Source organism: Heterostelium album (assembly GCF_000004825.1).
Source record: "Heterostelium album PN500 unplaced genomic scaffold PPL_contig27, whole genome shotgun sequence".
Lineage (NCBI taxonomy): Eukaryota > Evosea > Eumycetozoa > Acytosteliales > Acytosteliaceae > Heterostelium > Heterostelium album.
Window position 1 is genome coordinate 179,447 of NW_008805104.1, and position 21,258 is coordinate 200,704.

Consider the following 21,258-nt stretch of genomic DNA (forward strand, 5'->3'; position numbering starts at 1 on the left):
TTATTGTTTAAAAAAATAGATAAAAATAAATACAATCGACAAAAATATAAAAAAAAAAGTAAAGAGTAGAAAGTAGGTATTGAAAATGAAATGAACTCAAAAATCTAAAGAGCTACTATTTAAATCAATGGATAAACGATTCATCAAGATCAAAAAACCTTGATTTAATAAATAATTAGATTTCCAAAAAAAAAAAAAAAAAAAATTATAAATAAAAAAAAAACTCTATGGGATATGTAGGGGACCCTTTAGAATAAGGCTATAGATAGTATCTAGATTCTTTGATAAGATTTCCCTATGAGGAACGCACAGTCCCTACCTCTGGAGGATCAGAAAAACAACCTCCACTACAAAAAAAATCATATCTTTGATATGAATTAAAGTAGTTTCGAAAAACCAAACACAAAAAAAAAAAAAAAATATCGATGTTTCGAATCGAAACCAAACAAAAACAAAAAAAAAAAAACTAAACACAAACTCAACAACTCTGGAATCATCAATAAAAAAAGAATAATCGAGTTGTTTTTTCCAACCTTGTTTATGAGACTATACTTAATAATGGGGCAATTAAATTGCGTTGGAATCATTTCCTGGCAAACGTTAGAGTGTACTCCATCCGTTAAAACAAATGTGTGTGATTATCATACTGTTGTTGACAAGTTTGGTTTATTAATTATTTAATTTTGTGACTTGTCAAATTTAAAACACAAAAAAAACAAAAACTTTGTGTGAAAAAGGACATCATTATTGTCTCCTTTGAATTGTCCTAGGGTTTACAAGATCAGATCTAGATTCGCACAAAATAATTGAAAAAAAACAAAATCTGAAAATGTGTTTTTTTGTTGGACGGTTTGGGTGCCCAAACCATCTTTTTTTGTTGACCACATCAAATGTGATTTTTGAGTAAATGGCAAGATTTTTTTCCAAAAAAACAAAACACATTAAACAAACTAGTTTAAAGTGTAACTGGCGTGTCTTAAAAATAGGATGTAGTTAATGAAACTATAAAAAAAAAAAAACGGAACAGGATATAAATGATATAAATATGATTATATATAATATTTAGTAGATCATCTTAATTAACAACAAAAAAACAATAATAATATATTATAAAAAACTATAGATCTATCATAAAAAAAAAGATCATTTTTTGGTTTTAGATTTTCGGGTTGAGTGAGGGTTCATCTCCTAATTTTTAGTATATATTTTTTTTTATATGATCATTTATGTGGTTTTAGATATATGTTGTTAATATATTCTAAACACTTTTTTTTTTTCGCAAAACCAACTTAAATCGGATATTATGTGGTTTTTCGCGTGAACTTTCATCAATCAATGAGTTATAGATTCTTTTTGCTTTTTTCTCCTTCTTCATGCCTGTTTTGTTAGAGTTAGATTGCTGCAACTTCAAAACAAAAAACACTAACTGGTGATGGATGAATGATCACTGTGATTGATTCGATAGATAGATAGATAGGTGATGAGAAAGAAGTGAAAGATACAATGAAATTGACAACCCTGTGAATTGCGACATATTTAATATAGATTTAAACCAGTAAGTTAACTTACTTTGAACATTAAACTGGTTAAACTTGAAGTTGTAGTTGAGGTAAACTATAATTTAAACGAATTAGGTAAAAAGAAAGCAACCCAACCACATTTTTCATTTTTATAGAGATAGTCAGTCGATAATCGATTCTTTGATGAAAATATCTACAAATTTTGATGCTTACAATTACTTTTCTTACTTTCGGGGCAATTGCTCGAAAACAATTATCTAGATAATACTGAATCTATTTACATTTTTTCGACTTGTTACATAATTACAAATTTAATATAACTTGAATTAACTTAAATAAACATTTATAAACATTCATTCATAATGTTTTTTAATTTATTTTTATTTTTTTTCCCACAAGTGTGTGGTTTGTATGTAAGTTTGATTGATTTTTGATTTAAAAAGTGATGTAAAATATTGATATATATCACTCGATTCTTTTGATTTATTTAAAAATAAGAAAGCAATCAATAACTGAATCCAGAATATTCTAAAAATTAAAGTTCAATTAAATTATTTATTAATAAAAAAAAAAAAAAAAAGAATTTGATTATTATTATTATTTTAAAATATATCTTTATCTAATTGAATATTCCAAATGGATCATAAATCATCTGACCAAACTACTTCTTTAAAATTTTGGTGAAAGCTATCAAAAAATTTTTTTTTAAAAAGTTCCTGATACTTTTATTTTTTCAAGTAAAGTAATAAATAAATATTATAATTTATAAATAGGTTTTATGATATTTTAAAATTTAGGTTGATTTCACATTTATGATTTTTACAGATGAAAGGTTTACAGTTTTCGCGGTTTGCATCATCGGATTCACAGGTCGGATCAGCACTCTTACAGTGAGCGGTTGGACAGGTCAGAGGATAGGGCGGTGGGTTGGTGTTGCAGTCGGTTTCGTCGAGACAACATCCTCCCATTCTAATGGGAATATTGTTACACTTTTTGGTCGAGTTGTTGCAAGAGTCGTACGTGCAGGCGTTGTCGTCGTTGCAACCGTGCGGTAGATACACACAGGTGTTGTCGGCGGTGCATACAGCAGCTGTGCAATCGGGACCGTCGACACAGTCGCTAGCGACACCGGTTCTGCAGCAGTTTGGAATCGGTGTGAACTGACACCGACTGGTGTCGCTACTGCAGCTGTCGAGTGTACACTCGTTGAAATCCTCACAGTACTCTGGCTTGTAGATACATTGGTGACTGGAACTATCGCATATCGCCACCGAACAAGTTTGTTTCGGACAGTCTTTAGCGGTGTTGCAGCAACCTTCGATCTGTTGGAATTGGCAGTTGTTAGTGGCGTTGTTACAGCTGTCTAGCGTACACTCGTTGTAGTCGTCGCAAAAGTTTGGCTTGAGAACACATTGGTTGTTGAGACACACCGCCGTAGTGCAAGAAGGACGACGATCGTTTTGTTTAACTTTACAATCGTTGACGTGGTTACAACATCCTTTGATACGAGTGAATTTACATGCGTGAGTCTCACTGTCGCAGTGGTCAACAGTGCAGACGTCGTAGTCCTCGCAAGTCGGCTTGTATATACATTGATTGTTCTCGCAGGCCGCTGTCTCGCAAACGTTAGATTGTTCGTGTTGCTTGCAATCCGATAGCTCTCTGCAGCAATTCGGTATGGGATCGGCTTGACATTGGTTCAGCGTGTGATTGCACACGTCGTTCGTACAGATATTGGAATCTTCACACACCATTGCTCTGTAGCTACACTGATGATTGACACACGTTGCTGTCGAACAAGGTGGTGCGCTACTAGAGCATTCCGAGTCGGAGTAGCAGCATCCCGCGATGTGTGTGAATGAACACTGGCGAGTGGTGTTGTCGCAATGGTCGAGTGTGCACACATTGTTATCCTCGCAATCCAGTTCCTTGTAGAAACATTGGTTCAGTTCACAATAGGTTGCCTGGCACGGTAGACTGTCTTTACAGTCGGATACGGTGTCACAGCAATTGGGAATAGCGATATTCTGACAGAGTCCGCTTGTCTTGTTGCAGCTGTCGTACGTGCATATTTTGGCGTCGGCACAATTGATCTCGTTGTAGACACACTGGTTATTCTCACAGGTCGGAGCAGTACAAGGATGAACAGCGGTACACTCTGACGCGCTATGACAACAATTGACAATGGGATCGTGTAGACAAGTATTGTTATCATTACTACAACTATCGAGTGTACAGACATCGGAATCTGAACAATTGATCAGTTGGAAGACACATTGGTTGTCTTGGCAAGTGGCAGTGGAGCAAGCCGGACCGAAATCGCAATCGTCGACCGTCTGACAGCAGTTGGGAATCGGTGTATTCTCACATTGGTTGGTGATGTTAACACAGTGGTCGAGTGTACAGATATCGTCGTCGCCACAATCGATCTCGTCGTAGAAGCAGATGTTCGACTCGCATATTCCGAGCGAGCACGCCGGACCGTCGTTGCAATCGTCGTCACACGTGCACTCCAGGTTGAGCAGCTTGTTGACGTTGCAACCCAGTATAGGTATGTGCACACACGTACCGTTGGCGCGACAGAAGTCCCACGTACAAATACTGTTGTCACGACACTCGAAGTGTTGCCGACAGCAGTTCTCATTGTCGTTGTTGGGACGCGTCTTGCATCGATTCTCCGAGCAGTAGCCGTCGTTACAGCTATCGCTCGGACAGTCGGAATCTTCATGACAACATACTATCAGCGGAATATACTCACACGATTCCGTTGCATTATTGTAGATATCCTCTGTGCATATATCACCATCATCGCACGACTCTAGTGGTTCATCGTCGACCGCAATCATCTTCTGTGGAAACTTCAGAGGATGACACCCTGCACCTCGACAAGTATACACCTCTGGACATGTTCCTCTAATAATACATTCAATACATTCATATCTTTCTCCTATTATAATTTCATTTATTATTAAGTTATTCGATCCAATATTTAATAATAATAATAATAATAATTACCTACCATTTACTATTATATTATTATCATTTTTATATATTAAAATTATTATTAAAAATGTAAAAACTAGATTTATAGATTTATATAACTTCATTGTGTACTAGTAGTTATAATAATAATATATAATTTTTTTATTTATTTATTTGTTATTTTTAGATTTAATTTTAAATATATGATTCATTAACTATTGTAAGGTTATAACTAATGAGTTATTGTTAATTGATCTGGTATGGTTATTTGAATGATTCATCGTTTAAATATCGTACGATAGGTTTTCGGGGTTAACAATAACTCTACCTCCCCCTCCTCTACTACTATTTACTACAACTGCACTTTGAAGTTTGTAGAGTTATTAGAATTTTAAATAAAATCGATTCCCCTGTCTCTTTGATTTCATTGTTTAAATGTATGATATGCTCTCTGCTCAAGACTCTCTACCTCTATAGTCACTCTTTCAAATTTATTGATTGATTGATTGATTAATAGATTGATTAATAGATAGATCACATGAATGTTTGTTTGATTGATTGATTGATTGATTGATCAAACATAAATATGAAAGGTGTGTGTTGGATTTATATATTGTTGTTACAAAAACTTACGATTACACAGTGACATTCACCAGGTGCACTCCTAAATAGAAGTAAGAAGAAGAAGAGTGCACACTTTGAACATGTACAAAACCATTTTTTCTACAATAATTGTAATGTCAATCAATTCAAAAATAAGAAGTATATTAATTAAAGTTTTTCTTCTTCTTCTTTGGTTGTTGCTAACAGCAAACACTCCTGCTGTATGTACTTATATGTGTCTATCATTAATATTACTGTATCTGTTATTCAGATATATCAACTATATAGGTGTATCGATCATCAATTAAATCTGATGTTTCGTGAAACAATGGGGTTGTTTGTATCATTAGTGATACACACACTCCACTCACTACCCGAGTTTTGCAAACGAGTATACTATTTTTGGTTATGCACATCACCACTAAATCATTGATCATACATATAAATATCTTCTTCTAGAGTGTGTGTGGTACCACAAAGTATAAAGAATGGTATCAAAAGTAAAAAATTATGTGTCAATTTACTTGTTAAAAATGTCAAAGACATTACATTTCGGAATTGATTTCCTGAGATTTATTAAGACATATTAATGAAAATGTCTTTTATAATCTCTATTTCATTCCCGAGATTATGTTTTTTTTTTTTTTGAAAATAGAGAGTGAATTGTTATGATTTATCTTCAAATCTTTCTTGGAGTTCAAACTATTTTAATTAATAAATATAAACTAGATGAGAATGAAAAAAAGTTGTTTGAAAAATGTTTGAAGAGGATTAAAGAATCTGAAAAATCCTGGTTTTATAAGATTTAAGTAATATTTAAAAAAAAAAACTTGAATTTATAATATGATTTTTTTATTTGTACTCTTTATTTTTAAAGTATTTATAATTTATTTTATTTATAATATTTAATTGTATTCTGGAGCAAATAATAAATTGATATCGCAAAACTTTATTATACAAGCAAAGAAACAATTGTTTCTTCTCAAAATGAAATCGTAAGTGAGTTCTGGGAATGCCTTTTCACATTCAAACATACATTGCTCTTGGCATTGTCCATTTTTCTTGATCCATGGTATTAATGAACTTGTATTATTAATAAATAACACTATTAAAAAGATAAAAGTTAAATTATATACTATCATATATTTTTGTTTTTGTAAACTATATTGCTATGAAAGTATAGAATCTATTATTATTTTTGAAATTAGAAGTTACAGATTGTTTTTCATCAAAAATAACAATAAAATAAATAAAGTCACACCACTATTTAAAGCAATAAACAAAAATTATTTAATATTTATTGTGATATATATAGATATCCATCCATTATTTATATAATTAAAAATTTATAACAATTTCGGTGTTGAAAAAATATATATATCTATACATCATTAAAAACTCCAAGAAATCAACCTCATTTAAACAAAGGATTTAAAAAAGGACAAATTTGATTTTCATCATCAGCAAGCAAGCTTAGGAAAGTGGTTAAATCCGCTAGACTCAAGTTCTAGTCCGCAAGGTTCGGGAGTTCGAATCTCCCAGCTTGCAAACCTTTTTAACTAGAAAATACCGCATGCGGACAGACTATTTCAGGTGTAACAAGATGGATTTATCTAAAAAAATCAACACCAACCCAAACTCAAATCAAATCAACCAAATATCTTTTTATGTTTAAGGGTGTGGCCGTTCTCTCAACAAACCATGAAGACTCCATCATTTTCTTTAGCAGATTAAACTTCTTTTTATGTTTACTTTGTATGTCCAAACCGAACAAAACAGGGTATATCTTGGCAGCTGTAGGTGTTATCTATCGATATATACCTATTTAACATGCTAATAAATTGATTTGATATAAAAGTGATGACCTTGAGCTTGGGTGTGTTTTTGAAAAACAAAAATAATTATCTGTACATATTTATTTTAATCATAATCTTATTAGTTATCAATTTAAATTATATGCATTACTACAATTTGTTTGGGATAGTTGTTATCCATACATTCATGTTTCTACCTATTGATTATAAAAATTTAATTTATATGTAGATAATATTTTTCTTGAAAAAATAATTTTTATAACTTATAAGATAAGTAGATCTAACAAAATTAATTATACCATTATTTAAGTTATAATAAATAGTATATAATGCAATTACTTTCATTTCTCTATCTCTTTATTTGATATAAAGACAATTATTAATCTGAACTCTCAAGTGTTCTCTCTTTGATTGTATTATATACAATACTCTGATTTATTTAGATAAATCCATCCTGTTACATACAGGTCTTGGTTCTCCAAGAAGTATAAAAACACAATGAAAAATACCAGAGCTATACAACCATGGTTACGTGGTGGCATCTCGCTATGGGACATCCAACTTCGTAATGATGCTCAACATGTGTGGATATTCAACAGATTCCTACTTTCATCATCTGATCCTTCCAAAGTTTGATATTTTATACCAGTTGGCTATCTCAAATCCAATGCAGATCTATCACCTCGCCATATCTCAATATATGCTACACTGAGTACACTCTGTGGCACCAATTGGCAGTTCATCTCAAACATCTGGACAACAAGATCAGATCTGTTAAACCTATTCTGATTGATGGTCTACCACCCACTCTAAAGCAAATCTACGACCACCTATTGACCATCAAAAATGACACTCCACCACTAACTGATAGCCAGTTCCAACTATCTCTACCACCAACCAAATTCGACTACACATCTTATGACAGTATCTTCACCTATATCGCTTATCAAACATCAGCGTGGACGAAACACTGTCTTCCGGTTCTTCCCTCTAGCTTCCTGGATTGGCTTACAACAAAAACAATGAATGTGAACTGTGCTACACATACTGCTCTGATCAATATTTCCATACATTCTTTAATTGTCGAGCAGTTATGCACAGATTCAATCTTAACACCATTCTTGATTCCTTACAGCTTTCAGGTGGTCAACGATTCGATTGGACTATTGAAGACGCGTATCAGTTGGTTAGAAGAAGGACAACATCACTACTCTCGCTTCACTTGTCTTTCATCAAATCTGGAAATTCTATTGTAAATCCTATTTTGGCGGTACACCTCTCCACGATAACAACATACTATCTACTGAATCTATCATAAATGAATATATACAGCACATATCAGTAATGAAATTAATTATAAATAACAGTATCAGTTACTTACAATCCAAAATTAAATAATCAGTTATCACTCAAATGTCAACAAACTATTATTTCCTCTTCTTCACTTCATCTTTTTCAATTGACCAAATTTGTAAAACACTGTTTTAGCTACTCACAGAAAAACCATAAATACCCTATGAATCTTATAAAACAATTTGAATCAAATAATCATAAACTATGTATATCTTAATCCTAAATTGATTTTTAAGAAAATAAATTTAAATCTATAAAAACAAAAAGTATTTTATTGTAGCACAAATAATTATTATTTTGGTTTGTTAATTTTTTTATTTTTTTTTATAAATGTCTCAAATTTATTTTAAAAATACAAATCATTTTCAAAGATCCATACTCCAATATATTTGCTACTTTCTAAAACAAATAAATGAATATATGTCTGATGATTTGATACCTCTGTACTGTTTCTCAGATTTTTGCTGTACATGTATGAATAAATACAAAATAATAGACTAAATATTTGACTTTTAAGCTGTCTGTTATATATATAATATTATGATATCAATTGGTATGATTATTACTAATACACTAAAACAAACGATTTTAGTTTTATTCGATAGCAACCTATCTATACTTTTTTTATAGATCTACAAAACAACAAATCTAAAAAGATGAACATTTTAGAGATTGCACACTGCATGTACAAACAACAATTGATTAAACAATAAATGCTCTAGATAAAGACGAGGTCACTCTATATACCAGATTTTATGAATATATATTTGTTGTCATATTGCAATAAAACTCCTGTATGATCATTATTTATTAAATATTTTTCTGTTTAAATGTTTATCTTTGAATATTGACTTTTATAATAAACTTCAAATATTCTAACTCATAACTTTAAATAAAGATCTTTATTTAAAAAAGAACAGTTAAAATTACAAATAACAATGAAGGAGGTAAAAGTCGATATGATTGATTCACTGGTGTTGGGGTTTGAGTTGGTGCTACACTTAGCTTTTCTATTATGGTAATGATAAAAGGATCAGTTGTATGGATGCATCCTGATGAGTCAGTGACTGTGAGTTGATAGGTTCCATTTGATATATTTGTGACATTCAATATGTTTCCTTGTATTTCTTTTCCAACCAAAGAATTTAATCCGTTTGTGATATAAATAGATTGATAGTCAAAGAATCTGATAATTCTGAAGTTGCATTTATACTTACTGATGAATCGATAACTTGAACCTGATATTCTATCAAATTCGATGGAATTGTAACAAATATTCCGCAAGTGCATAGAGGTTCTGAAGTTTCAGCTTGGAATATAAGAATATTCTGGGTGATAAAGAAATTGGATTTTCGGTCACAATTTTTTGGTCAATAGACAATTTTGGATTGAAGTTTAATTGAAAGAAAAACTCCCATTTGACATAGATTAAAGTATTTTATTTTGTCTTACTATTATTATTTAAATAATGAATAAAAAAAATTAAGAAATTTAATTTTAGTTGATTTTTAATTTATATTTATAATCTATAAATATTTTAGATTAATTTTATTTGGAAAATTGTTTACAAAAAATAATTTAAGCCATGAAAATACCAGATGGCTTCTCACCCTTAGCTTGGAGTTGACGGGTGTGTTGGGTGATGGCACAGAGAGTGCAACAGCAGACAGAGAGGATGTTCATGATGATGTTTTCATCAATACCGTGCTTCTCAGTGATTTGATGTCTAACGTGGCATGCAGCGCATGGGAAACAGAAAGTGGCACAGAGACAATCGATGAATTCACATTGACGACCCTCGATGGTGGCTCTAAAATAAATTAAATAAAAAAACAAAATATTATGAAAAAAAAAGTTAGATTTACGTAAATCTTTTAAATAAATCAGATATTATCAGTTGATCTTACCTTTGTTGCATCAATTGCAAATTTGGCCATAAGTATGAGATACAGCAGACGTGAGTATCTTCACAACATGAGCATACTATATTGTTATAAAATTGATAATAATAATAATAAAAAAAAGAATTGATCAGTAAACGTTTTTTTTTTCAAATTTTCTTTTTTTTGAAATTGATTCAAAAAAAATATATTTATAGTTTTAAGATATAAAATACTTACAACCGTGTTCCCAATCTCCAGACATTTTATTTTATTTATAAGTATATATTAGAGTAGATATGAATTACAAAGAAAAAATTTGTTGTTGATAAAGCTTTGTTGATGAGCTGGATGACTAAAAAAAAAAAAATAATTGAAAAAAAAAATAAATTAAATTTAAAAATCTTTAAAGAAAAAAAAAAATATTACTCTAAAAAGGAGTGTTCTGATCTTTGAAAACTAAAAAAATCTTGTGTTTTGATTTCAATGCATAAAAATCACTTTATTTTATGCGGTTTTGTCTTAAAATTTTTCAATAAAATCTATTATTCCCAATTAGAAGAAATTTTTCAAGGACGTTTTTATGATAAAGGTGGGGTATATTTTTAGTTTTGATGAGAGTGAGGGCTTGCCAAAAAAAAACAACAACAACACTTATTTATAAATAAAAATGTGTGAAACAGTTGTCGTTGTTTCAATATCTTGGTCTCCCCTCAGCACAGTGAGGGGGTAACATCTAAGCACCCACGAGTTTTTGACAATATTTTGTATATCATATTGGCGCCAATCAACAACTTATTTACTGAGAAATGAGAAAAACTAGATAAAACTATCAATCATGCTTCATATTTTGTAGCGCTTCCTGATCAACAACACACCCACACACAATCTAACTAAGGAAATTCTTTTTGGGTTTTCAAGACAAACAAAGGTGTGATGGGCTGTTTTTGATACTGTAAAATTTCCAAAAAACAAGTCAGTGTTGTTTGAAACTTGATTTCGATCTTTATAAATATTTAATAAATAAAAAAAAGTCTGGTGTCTCTATCAACTCTTATTTTTTTTTTTTGATTCTTCAATTGAAAAAAGACCTTTCATTTAATCGTACGATGAATCCCTCAATAATAGTTAACACTGACAATATAAAACATTAATGATTATATTGGTATGAATTTGTATTGCCTACCAGTAAATAGAATTATTCTAATATAATTTCAAACGATAAATTGATAAATTCTATGTTTAGTTTAGTTTAGTTTCTTGAGAAATTGTTTTATCAATTTTATAATAATTATCTAGTGCACTTATTTGTTGTTTTGTGTTTTTTTAACACTTTTTGTTGACTTGAAAATTTATAAATAGATAAAAATTTATTGGGGAGTCGCAACTATTTAGCCCATCACGTTTTTTATTTTTCATGATTGGGTGCAAAGATAAGGTTCAAAACCGGTTTTTTTCAATTACAGATTTTTGTGTTGGTAAAAAAACAATCGGTTGAACATGATATTATATGATATTCTATCTGATTTAAAATATATTTTTCTCTGCTCATAAAAGTTACCCAAAGGATCAAGACAATTAATATCTTGTATTAATACCTCATTTTACAAAAACTATCTCTGATTATTTGTGATAAAATATAGATTAAAAAAAAAAAAAAGGAAAAAAATCTAATTTTTTGAAGTTGTGAATATATTAGTAAAATATAGATATATCATTTATTTATTGATACATCAAACAGTTAGTATTTAATTCGGTTAGTGAGTTATAAATATTTATTGTTCCTACAAATGGATGAGGATTAATTTGATTCATCACATCATCTGCCCATATCAACAAGTTGTATTAGCGATTCAGTCAGATGCATTGGGGAACGTTCCCCAACTTTAATCTGTCTTTTAAAACTTTAGAGAACAAAAAAACAAACAATATTAATATTTTTACCAAAAAAAAAAAAAAAAAGACTGTTTGTTGATTGTATAATAATTATCTATGTTTATTAAATTAATATTATTTGTATTGTTTTTGTTACTTTTTTTTTTGTTTTATGTTATTACTATTTACTCTTCGCTGAAAGGATCATATGGGTTAAATACTTCTTGACCATGTTTTGGACAAGCTTTAGTCAATGGATAATCAGAACACTTCTCGACCAGTTCAATAAGACTGTTATATACAGCAGTTTTACCTTGAATTTTGAATCCAGTGGAGCTGTTGTCATCGATGAGTTGAATTCTACGATGTTGATCATTCTTCATTGACAATGTAAATGGACATGATTTGGGTTCAGTTGAGCTAAGACGAATTAAAAACGATCCATCGGATTCCTTTAACAATCTAGCAGTTGCTTGCTCACGTGAAATATCTCCATGGAACCACATCTTTCCTGAAAGTTTATTAATCTACAAATAATAGTAATAATAATAATATAATAATTAACGATTAGTATTCGGAAAAGCTTGTTAATATTATTCTTTTTTAGATAGTTACGTTATTAATAATTTCAGCACCGATTTGTGGTTCAAAGAAAGAACCAAACCATTTCATAACTTTATCGAATCGCTCCATTGTAACTACATGTTTTGTTTTCTGAACGGTTTGATGTGATTGTTGAACCAACAGTTCTTTGAGTGCGGAATAGTCGAGACCTGGAGTTTGTAGTACGGATTTCAATGATTTTTCAAAGTCGATCCATTCGACTTCCTCCTGCAGCTCTTGCTTTGGCACTAAAAAGTGTTCCTTCCAGTAGCGTCGACCTTCGTCAAACTCGATTGCACAGTCGACCAAGATCTCGTTGAGACGGAAAAGAATTTCAGGGAAAAACGGACGTGCCGCTGGATTGTGATCCCAACAGCTGAGAATCAAATGTTTCAGACTTGGCAGTGTATCGAGTGGGATGGGTGGTCTCTCCTTTTCATTGCAAACCGCATTAAAGAATATATCATAGTCCTTATGATGTGAATATGGTGCTTCCTTTGTCAAAATCTCCCAGAGAATAATACCAAAACTATAGACATCTGCTTTCTCATTATATGGATTACCCATCATAACTTCCGGTGCCATCCATAATGCTAATAGTTAGTTAATAATGATTAATAAAAAAAAAGGAATGAATGAAAAGAGAATTAATATTTAAACTAAATTATTATGATAATTAACAATAGCCAACTTACGAGTTCCTTTTGCAGCTTTATCTTGAAACTCTTCACCCTCCTTAATTTGACTAAAACCAAAATCAGTTACTTTCACTCTGAGATTACTGTCGATCAAAAGATTCGCAGTCTTTAAGTCGTTGTGTACGATTCTGGTGATACCATGCAACCAATTCATTCCCAACGCTGCATCCTTTGCCATCTGCATTCTTCTAAATAAACTAAACTCTTGTTTGGTTCTGTCGTTGTGAAGCAATCTCTCTAAATCCGTTTGACACAACTCTGTAACAATTTGCATTTTACCTGCTTGTGTACAGGCACCTAAAAATAATACTACATTTGGATGAAATATTTTACTATATAATACATAATTGAGGAGTTAGTACCTATATCTATATCTATCAGATTAACAATAATAATAAAATAATAATAATTACCTCATAATCTTTACTTCATGTCTAAAACTTGTCAATTCATATAAATTCAACTTTTGTTTTCTAGGTACTTTGACAGCTACCTCTTGTCCACGACAACGTCCTTTGTAGACGGAACCAAAAGAACCTTGACCCAAGAAATCATTCTTTAAATCGTATTCAATCTCTTCGGGTAAAATTTCAGGTGGTCCAGATGCCTTTGAAATTTTAAATAGAATAAATAATGACACAAAAAAAAGATTAATAAAAATGTTGATTATAAATATTGGTTTTTTAGAAAAATTCAACTTACCTTTCTCTTTGGTAAATTACTATGATCAACTTTTGGAGATGCATCATGATAGTCTAGAGGAGTGTATTCTCCACCATTACTCTTTCTATGTTTGTTTGTGTCTTTGTGAGCGCCGTTCAAGTAGATGCTGGTGTCGTTGGTTGACACTTTAGTTCTCGGACTGTCAGGTGGTGTCTGAGTGTTGGGAGTACTGGTTTTCGGAGTGATTCCCGGTGTGAATGTTGTAGGCTTAGTGTTGTTATTATTATTATTGTTGTTGTTGTTGTTATGTTGGTGGTGATGGTTGTCATGTTGGTTGTTGGTTACAATGATGGCAGGTGGCGACGTTGAGCTTGGTGTAGAGCTATTGTGTGTTGGCGATGAGGGAGATTCATTCTTTCTATGTTGATTGTTGTTATTATTGTTATTATTGACACCGGCAGCATTATTTCCAGAGGCAGCGCTATTGTTATGATTATTATTGTTATTGTTGTTATTATTATGTTTGGTGTCCTGTTGTTGTTGCTGCTGCTGTTGATTCCTCTTTCTAAATAGATTTGAAAAGAATCTCCTCATGTTTGGTGAAACTAAACAATCAATCTTTGAAGCTTTTGTATGTGTGTGTGTTATTAGTTATGTCGATATCGTACACTCTTATTCTTGTTGATTATTCTTTCTTTCTTTCTTCTTATTGATTATTTAATATTATACTTTTGATTCCTCTAAATATCGTTCACAACAAGACAAACAATATCGTGACTTTGTTTTAAACAGAAATCAAAAATAAAATAAAATAAAATAAAAAAATAAAAATAGAGAGAATAATTTAAAGAGAAAGAGTAAACAACTAAAACACTGTGTCTTTAACTTTTAATATATCATATAATAATAATAATTTAGTAATTGATTGATTGTGATTGATCACTAATTTAACTAATCTAATCTGTTTGATGTGTAACTGCTACTATTTTTTTTTGTTTTTTTTTTTGCAAAATTAAAAAAATATTACAAAAATTAAAAAAAAACAAATTAATATATTTTATGTTAGGTTATAATTATATATTAGTTATCTTTGCAATGATTTTTTTAAAAAAATAAATAAATATAAATATAATTGCAATAAATTTAAATAGTGTTTCAACAATATATAAATATTATGCTAACTAAAATCTAATAACTAAAATAAGACTAGAACTACAACTAATAAATAAAAATTGAATATATATATATATAGATATGAAATTAATTATTGTTATTGGTATTGTTTGAATTTAATAATTTAATTCAAAGTAATATGTAGTAGGCTATCTATCTATCTATTATTATTATTTTGTTTTTGTTATTATTATTGTTGTTGATTTTGATTCTACAGTTGTCAATCTTAACTTATTTGCTTGGTTTTACAAAGTAAGTAAAAGTTAAGTTAAGTTGTTTGTTTTAGTTAAAAAGTTATTTGTTACCACAAAAAAAGGTAATATTATTATTATTTATCTATTATTTTTTATTTTTTTTTTGGAGGGAGGAACAAATGTCACAAAAAAATTTGACTGTCAAAAAAAAAAATGGAATAAAAAAAAAATTTGACAAAAAAAAAAAAACAAAAAAAAATACTTTCACAAAGGTGTATTTGTCTCAGCCAACACACCATAATTATGAGATTTGTTTTAAAAAAACTTTTCAAACTTTTAAATTCTTATAACGATGAGATTTTGACAGGATTTGGTTTTGCAAGTAATGTGCGTAATGGTTTGGTTTTTTTTTGCACAGGTCCACAAAAAGTAGCAAAAAATAGCAAAAGACAACAGAAAGTAATTCCATCAATTCAATTAATCTATTGTATGATGATCATCATAACGATGATAATACCAATAATGAAATTGATGGAATGAATGAATACCTAGGACATCTTTGTTTTAAAAGTTGGTTGTTTGTTCAAACACACGAAGATTAAAAGGAAGGAAAAGAAATGAAAGGAATGAATGTAACCAACAATTTTCTTATTAGGTTATTTATAGCGTTATATAGATTAGATTTCGAATCTTATTATTGTTGTTGTTGTTATTGTTATTGTTTTGTTGTTCATACCTGACATACAGTAGAAGAATAGTAGTATTATGTTATAATTCAATTGAAAATCTAAAATAATATTATTATAAACTCTTTACTTAAGTACTAAACAAACTAATACTTAAACTTTTAATGTTTTGTTTATTTAGCATTATTTATCAATATATTATATTATTATTATTATTATTGGGTTGGATAGAATGAATAGGTTAGGATAAAGTTACTTTTCAAAATTCATTCATTCACTTTCATTAATTATAACAACAATAAAACTAACATTGAGAGTTAGGTAAACACACAACAATCAAGTTAATCAATCAATCAATCCATCAATCAAATAAATAAGCAGTCAAACCCAAATTCTTGTTTCACATACACACTTACACATACACATATACACACAATTAAAACATGATCATATCACAACCACAATAAGTAGTAGTAGTTATAAAAACTTATACTTAATCACACACTCACACTCACTCACACTCACTCCGACAGATATGAAATCAATTCCAAAAATAAAATAAATAAAATAATAATAATAATTGTTATAATTGTCATCATCTATTGTGTGTGTATACACACATAAAGCTAAAATAGTTTATTTAAAGATAAGAATAACAGCTAACAGGAGTCAACTTTACATAATCGTATTTTTTATCCGGTTATCAATAATTATTTTCAATGATATAAAATCATGATAATAAAAATGATTTATATTAAATCTACATCTTTTAGTTGGTTATTAATAGATTGATAGATAGATTAGATTAATCCAATTAAGATTGACAGACAGAGTCGATTCGAATCAAATTGAATTGGAATTTAATTAAAGATTCTTAATTCTACTACTTTCGAATACTAATAATAATAGCAACAACAAATTAATTAAAGTATATATTTATGTGATAATTTTTATATATTTGATTAAGCATAGTTCGACTTTTTCAATAAAAGTGGAACATTCTTTCCAGTGAGATAGATTCGATTATCGATTTCGCTCATTGGTGGTAAAATTTTTGGTAGTATGCAAAGATAAATCCTGTCATTGCTGAGTCGTAGCCTGCTGAATGTGCTTGTTGAGATTGGGATGGTTGTTGTTGTTGTTGTTGTATATTATTAATATCTATATTATTATTATTATTGGTTGTAGAACTAATTTCAATGGTATCTAAATGGTTGTTATTAGTGTGATTGTTTTTAGATTCTAAAGTATTGGATTCTATATTATTGCTTTCTAATTCTTCTACTTTTCTTTTTCTTTTTCTTTTTCTTCTTTATCCATTGGTTGTTCTCCCTCTTCTATATCGGAGGGAGTTGATAGTGGAGCACCAAGTGTAGTTCCGGTTGATATTGTGATGGTAGTAGTGGTTGCTGTTGACTTGTTAGGAGAATTGATTTTAGAGTTATCTTGTTTCTGTTTTTTGGTAGCTGGAGAATTGGTTTTATTACCACTGTTACTATTGTTGTTGTTGTTGTTTTTAGTTGGTGTGCTTGGTTTCATTGACTTTCTCTTTTCATCTTCATCTAAAATGATATTGATATCATGTGATAATTTACAATTGATTCCATTTTTACAATATCCATGATTCTATTAATGATATAATTAATTAAAAATGGTTGGTTGTATTAGTAACAAATTAATTAATTATAGAAATAGATATAATGATGAAATGATTAGTTACAGCAAAATCAGAACATATTTTCGTTCCATCGTATTGTTTTGAATTCGAAGATTTCACGTTGATCAACGGTTCCCTTTGAATATCTTGATCAAATCCAACCACTTGGTCGCATGTAACATATGATTGATTTGAAATAAATCTCTGATAATTACTTCGTTCACTAAAAAATAAATAGATAAAAGGATTGAAATGAATGAATGAATGAGTTGTATATTAGTTATTTGGTGAATGAAAATTAATAGTTTATAAAAAAGATTGCTGATATCTTACTATTTCATAAATAAATATTGTAAATATGATCTATTCTCTGTAACTTTGTATTCCGATAAAAACTTTGTGTCATATCTAAGATATGTTTGTTTAAAAAAAATGATTATAATTATAAAAGTTAGTATTAATAATAGTGAAATTTAATCTATCTATTACATACATTTTTGGAAAAACTTTTGTTAGTTTCGCAATGAAAACATTCAGTTGATCTGGTAGATCGTCGATAAAGCTTTGAAATAGGAATAGTAAATCATAGAATCCATTGTGTATCACTAGAGGCTGTTGATGTTTAGAAAGTAAATCTATAATTCTTCGTTGTTTGCTTGAAGGTGGAAGGTCTGCGTGCTATTTGATAATAATTATCATAACAAAAAAGACATTTTTATAAGTATAAGCGATACGATGGTGGTCATTGATCTATATAGATTATTTTGATTTTGTTTGATTTGATTTACTTTTTTGGTAGTTACTAAATGTATTCCATCTAAAAACAGTTTGTTAAAGTCGAATCCATGTTGTGCCAGAAAAGTCATTGATGTTGGAAACACTTGAAATTCAGATTGATTCAGACAAAGAAACGTAAACATTCTAACTTCATAACGAAAGTGTTGAATTGCTTGTTGTTGATGTTGATGTTGATGTTGCTGACATTGTTGTTTATCATTTTCAATGCTATTTAATGATCTCTTTTTATTTTCATTCAGTATTACATCTTGATTATCATTATTGTTATTGTTATTATCATCGTTATAGTCATTATCAATTTCAAAATCATCAAGTTTGTTGCTATTACTTATTGAAATGGATGATAGCTCTGTGATTGTTGGTGAGCTTGTTAGCGATCGTTGTTCTATTGATTCAGATGATGATGTTATTGCTGCTGTTTTTGTTGTTGTTTCTTTCTCGGTAAAGATTGCAATACCAAGCTGTAATAAAGATCTACTCTTCACTAACTTTGCAACAAAGTTATATCTATCTTGTACATTACTTTTGTTTTGGGGTAAAAAGGGTAGTTTGATAACATTGAATTAGTATATTTGAGGTTGGTTGAATATCTATTTCAATCAATATAACTAGTAACTTACTTTAACTTTAAATTCTTACTATATCCAAGTCCAGAGAACTCTGTATCTATTGAGATAAAAGAGGCACCTTGTAATGCATGCTCGAATTTACTAATCTCCTTTTCAAAGTTACTATTTGTTATTACTACATTGAAATTAGATGTCATAACTTATACCTATAAATAATTGTTTTATTTCTACTTTGTACAAAGAGAGAAAAGTAAATATATATATAAATAAAGAGAACTACAAAACAAAGATGATCAAATTAATTAAACATTTTAAAAATGAATTTCCTTTTTTTTTTTTGAACAGAAATCTCACTTTTTTGATTTTTTTAAAGTTGACCAATATTGATTAATAAAGAAAAGTATGATTGTCAAATATGGAAAGTTTAATTAATTCTATTATAATATATTTCTAGTTAGTAAAGTTGAAATAATTTCAATTTAATTTTTTAGGTGACAATACAGGTGATATCAACTTCAACTGACACTTGAGCAGTGGGTTTTATTGAGAAAATAAATGAAGAATTTAAAATTGTTTGGCTAATATTTCGAATTAATTTTTTCACTTTGACTCGCATCAGAGCCCAGTTAGCTCAGTCGGTAGAGCGCAAGGCTTTTAACCTTGTGGTCGGGGGTTCGAGCCCCCCATTGGGCGCAATCTTTTTGTTTTCTCAGAACGCATTTAGTGCCGCATCAAGGATTTTTAAAAACTAAAAAAAAAAAAATAAGATAAAAAAAATAAGTGTTTTTCGTTGTGTTTTCTTTGCTATTACGTCAACGAAACATATTTTATTCGATAGATTATGGTTTTATCTCACCTAAAAATATTGTTTTATCTGCTGAGCATGAAGCAATGATTGGTTCGTTTGGATGGAATTCAACTTGGTTGACGACACCGGTGTGACCAGGTAGTCTATATAAAATCTTGCCACTCGAAACATCCCATACGTAAACTAAGCTATCCGATGAACCTGCGGTGACCTTGCTACCATCGGGTGACCAAGCGCACTTCAGTAGATTCTTATCGATACCGTGCTGCGCACCGATGAGCGACTTGACGCAACGGTTGTTTGGTGCGAACGGCCGGATGTCCCACACCTTCAGTGTGTTGTCCATCGAGTTTGAGAGGAGATGCGATCCGTCGGGACTGACCGACAATCCCGTTACCGTATCGCTGTGACCTTGAAGGATCATCAGTTCGCTCTCGTTGTTTCTAATGTCGTAGACGCGCACCACATTGTCGATGCCACCGGTGATCACCTGGTCGCTGGCATCGGAGAAGCACACCGCTGTCACCGGGTACTTGTGCTGGAATGTCTGAACGCTATGACGTTTTCTCGTGTCAAAGACACGTGCACTACAATCGTCGGAGGCAGTCGCAACCAAGGGTGGTCCTCTTCGCACCGGACAACAACTGTTTACGAAAGCGTGATGCTCTCTGATTCTCTTTATCAAGCGACCCTCCTTCACATCCCAAATGCCAACCGATTTATCTGTACAAACCGAATACAACTGCTCACCATCTCTATCCCAATGTAGCTCCGTCACACTTCCCTTATGACCTTTCAAAACCTGATAATTAATACAATCTTCATATACACCCCATAAAACTATTATTTACATATGTATGTATTTAAAATATAACATAGTTAATAAGTATTATATACATTTTAACAGTAAGTTTATCATCATCATTGTTACTCAATAGTTAATACATACATATTTCTTTATCAAAAGAACCAGATGCAATTGCAGTACCTGTTGAATTGAATTTAACTGTAAACACTTCACCCTAATTAAACATTGTTAATGAATGTTGTATGTTTTTTGATTTCTAACTACCTAAATAGATAAACTTACTTTATGACCAGATAACTGCATAATAGGACTCTTTAATTTCGATGTTCTTTCTGTCCCTAGTATAATCTCTTTAGAGGTTGAATCTGTTTGTCTTAAAGCTAACTCATTCTTTACTTTTTTACTATTATTATTTGAATTATTATCTACAACTATTAAACCTCTATTATCTGCTTGTCTCTTTTTATTTCCTTCCATTATTCTATTGTATAAATATATATATATATTGTTTATTATCTATCTATTTATGATTAGATATATAATCTATTGTCGAATGATTGACTGTTCAAAAAAA

At 30.3% G+C, this 21,258-nt stretch overlaps 5 protein-coding genes and 2 non-coding genes across 7 annotated transcripts; 3 read left to right on the forward strand and 4 right to left on the reverse strand.

Annotated features, from left to right (window-relative positions):
* Positions 1–1,882: 1,882 nt before the first annotated feature.
* On the forward strand, positions 1,883–7,123 carry PPL_00063 (uncharacterized protein; the record flags this gene model as incomplete). The annotated part of the gene is made up of 10 exons (XM_020571109.1): positions 1,883–1,925; positions 2,234–2,262; positions 2,318–2,571; positions 2,644–2,860; positions 2,888–3,103; positions 3,785–4,297; positions 5,565–5,605; positions 6,067–6,104; positions 6,669–6,885; positions 7,045–7,123. The coding sequence occupies 10 exons, from the start codon at positions 1,883–1,885 to the stop codon at positions 7,121–7,123; spliced, it is 1,647 nt and encodes a 548-aa protein (XP_020426698.1).
* On the forward strand, positions 6,573–6,653 carry PPL_00064. The gene has a single exon. It is a non-coding gene; the product is annotated as a tRNA-Leu (tRNA).
* A 1,380-nt stretch (positions 7,124–8,503) lies between the features above and the next one.
* PPL_00065 (uncharacterized protein) lies at positions 8,504–10,417 on the reverse strand (the record flags this gene model as incomplete). The annotated part of the gene is made up of 7 exons (XM_020571110.1): positions 8,504–8,523; positions 8,629–8,671; positions 9,203–9,282; positions 9,486–9,581; positions 9,868–10,082; positions 10,180–10,255; positions 10,393–10,417. The coding sequence occupies 7 exons, from the start codon at positions 10,415–10,417 to the stop codon at positions 8,504–8,506; spliced, it is 555 nt and encodes a 184-aa protein (XP_020426699.1).
* A 131-nt stretch (positions 10,418–10,548) lies between these two features.
* shkD (SH2 domain-containing protein) lies at positions 10,549–14,585 on the reverse strand (the record flags this gene model as incomplete). Its single annotated transcript, XM_020571111.1, has 7 exons — positions 10,549–10,556; positions 11,641–11,674; positions 12,249–12,554; positions 12,643–13,223; positions 13,326–13,660; positions 13,742–13,935; positions 14,031–14,585. The coding sequence occupies 7 exons, from the start codon at positions 14,583–14,585 to the stop codon at positions 10,549–10,551; spliced, it is 2,013 nt and encodes a 670-aa protein (XP_020426700.1).
* Positions 14,586–17,080: 2,495 nt separating this feature from the next.
* PPL_00067 (uncharacterized protein) lies at positions 17,081–19,265 on the reverse strand (the record flags this gene model as incomplete). Its single annotated transcript, XM_020571112.1, has 7 exons — positions 17,081–17,234; positions 17,330–17,670; positions 17,765–17,924; positions 18,035–18,109; positions 18,195–18,379; positions 18,490–19,006; positions 19,120–19,265. The coding sequence occupies 7 exons, from the start codon at positions 19,263–19,265 to the stop codon at positions 17,081–17,083; spliced, it is 1,578 nt and encodes a 525-aa protein (XP_020426701.1).
* A 423-nt stretch (positions 19,266–19,688) lies between these two features.
* Positions 19,689–19,761, forward strand: PPL_00068. Its single transcript has one exon. It is a non-coding gene; the product is annotated as a tRNA-Lys (tRNA).
* A 146-nt stretch (positions 19,762–19,907) lies between these two features.
* Positions 19,908–21,161, reverse strand: wdr57 (WD40 repeat domain-containing protein; the record flags this gene model as incomplete). The annotated part of the gene is made up of 3 exons (XM_020571113.1): positions 19,908–20,716; positions 20,826–20,898; positions 20,967–21,161. The coding sequence occupies 3 exons, from the start codon at positions 21,159–21,161 to the stop codon at positions 19,908–19,910; spliced, it is 1,077 nt and encodes a 358-aa protein (XP_020426702.1).
* Positions 21,162–21,258: the final 97 nt, after the last annotated feature.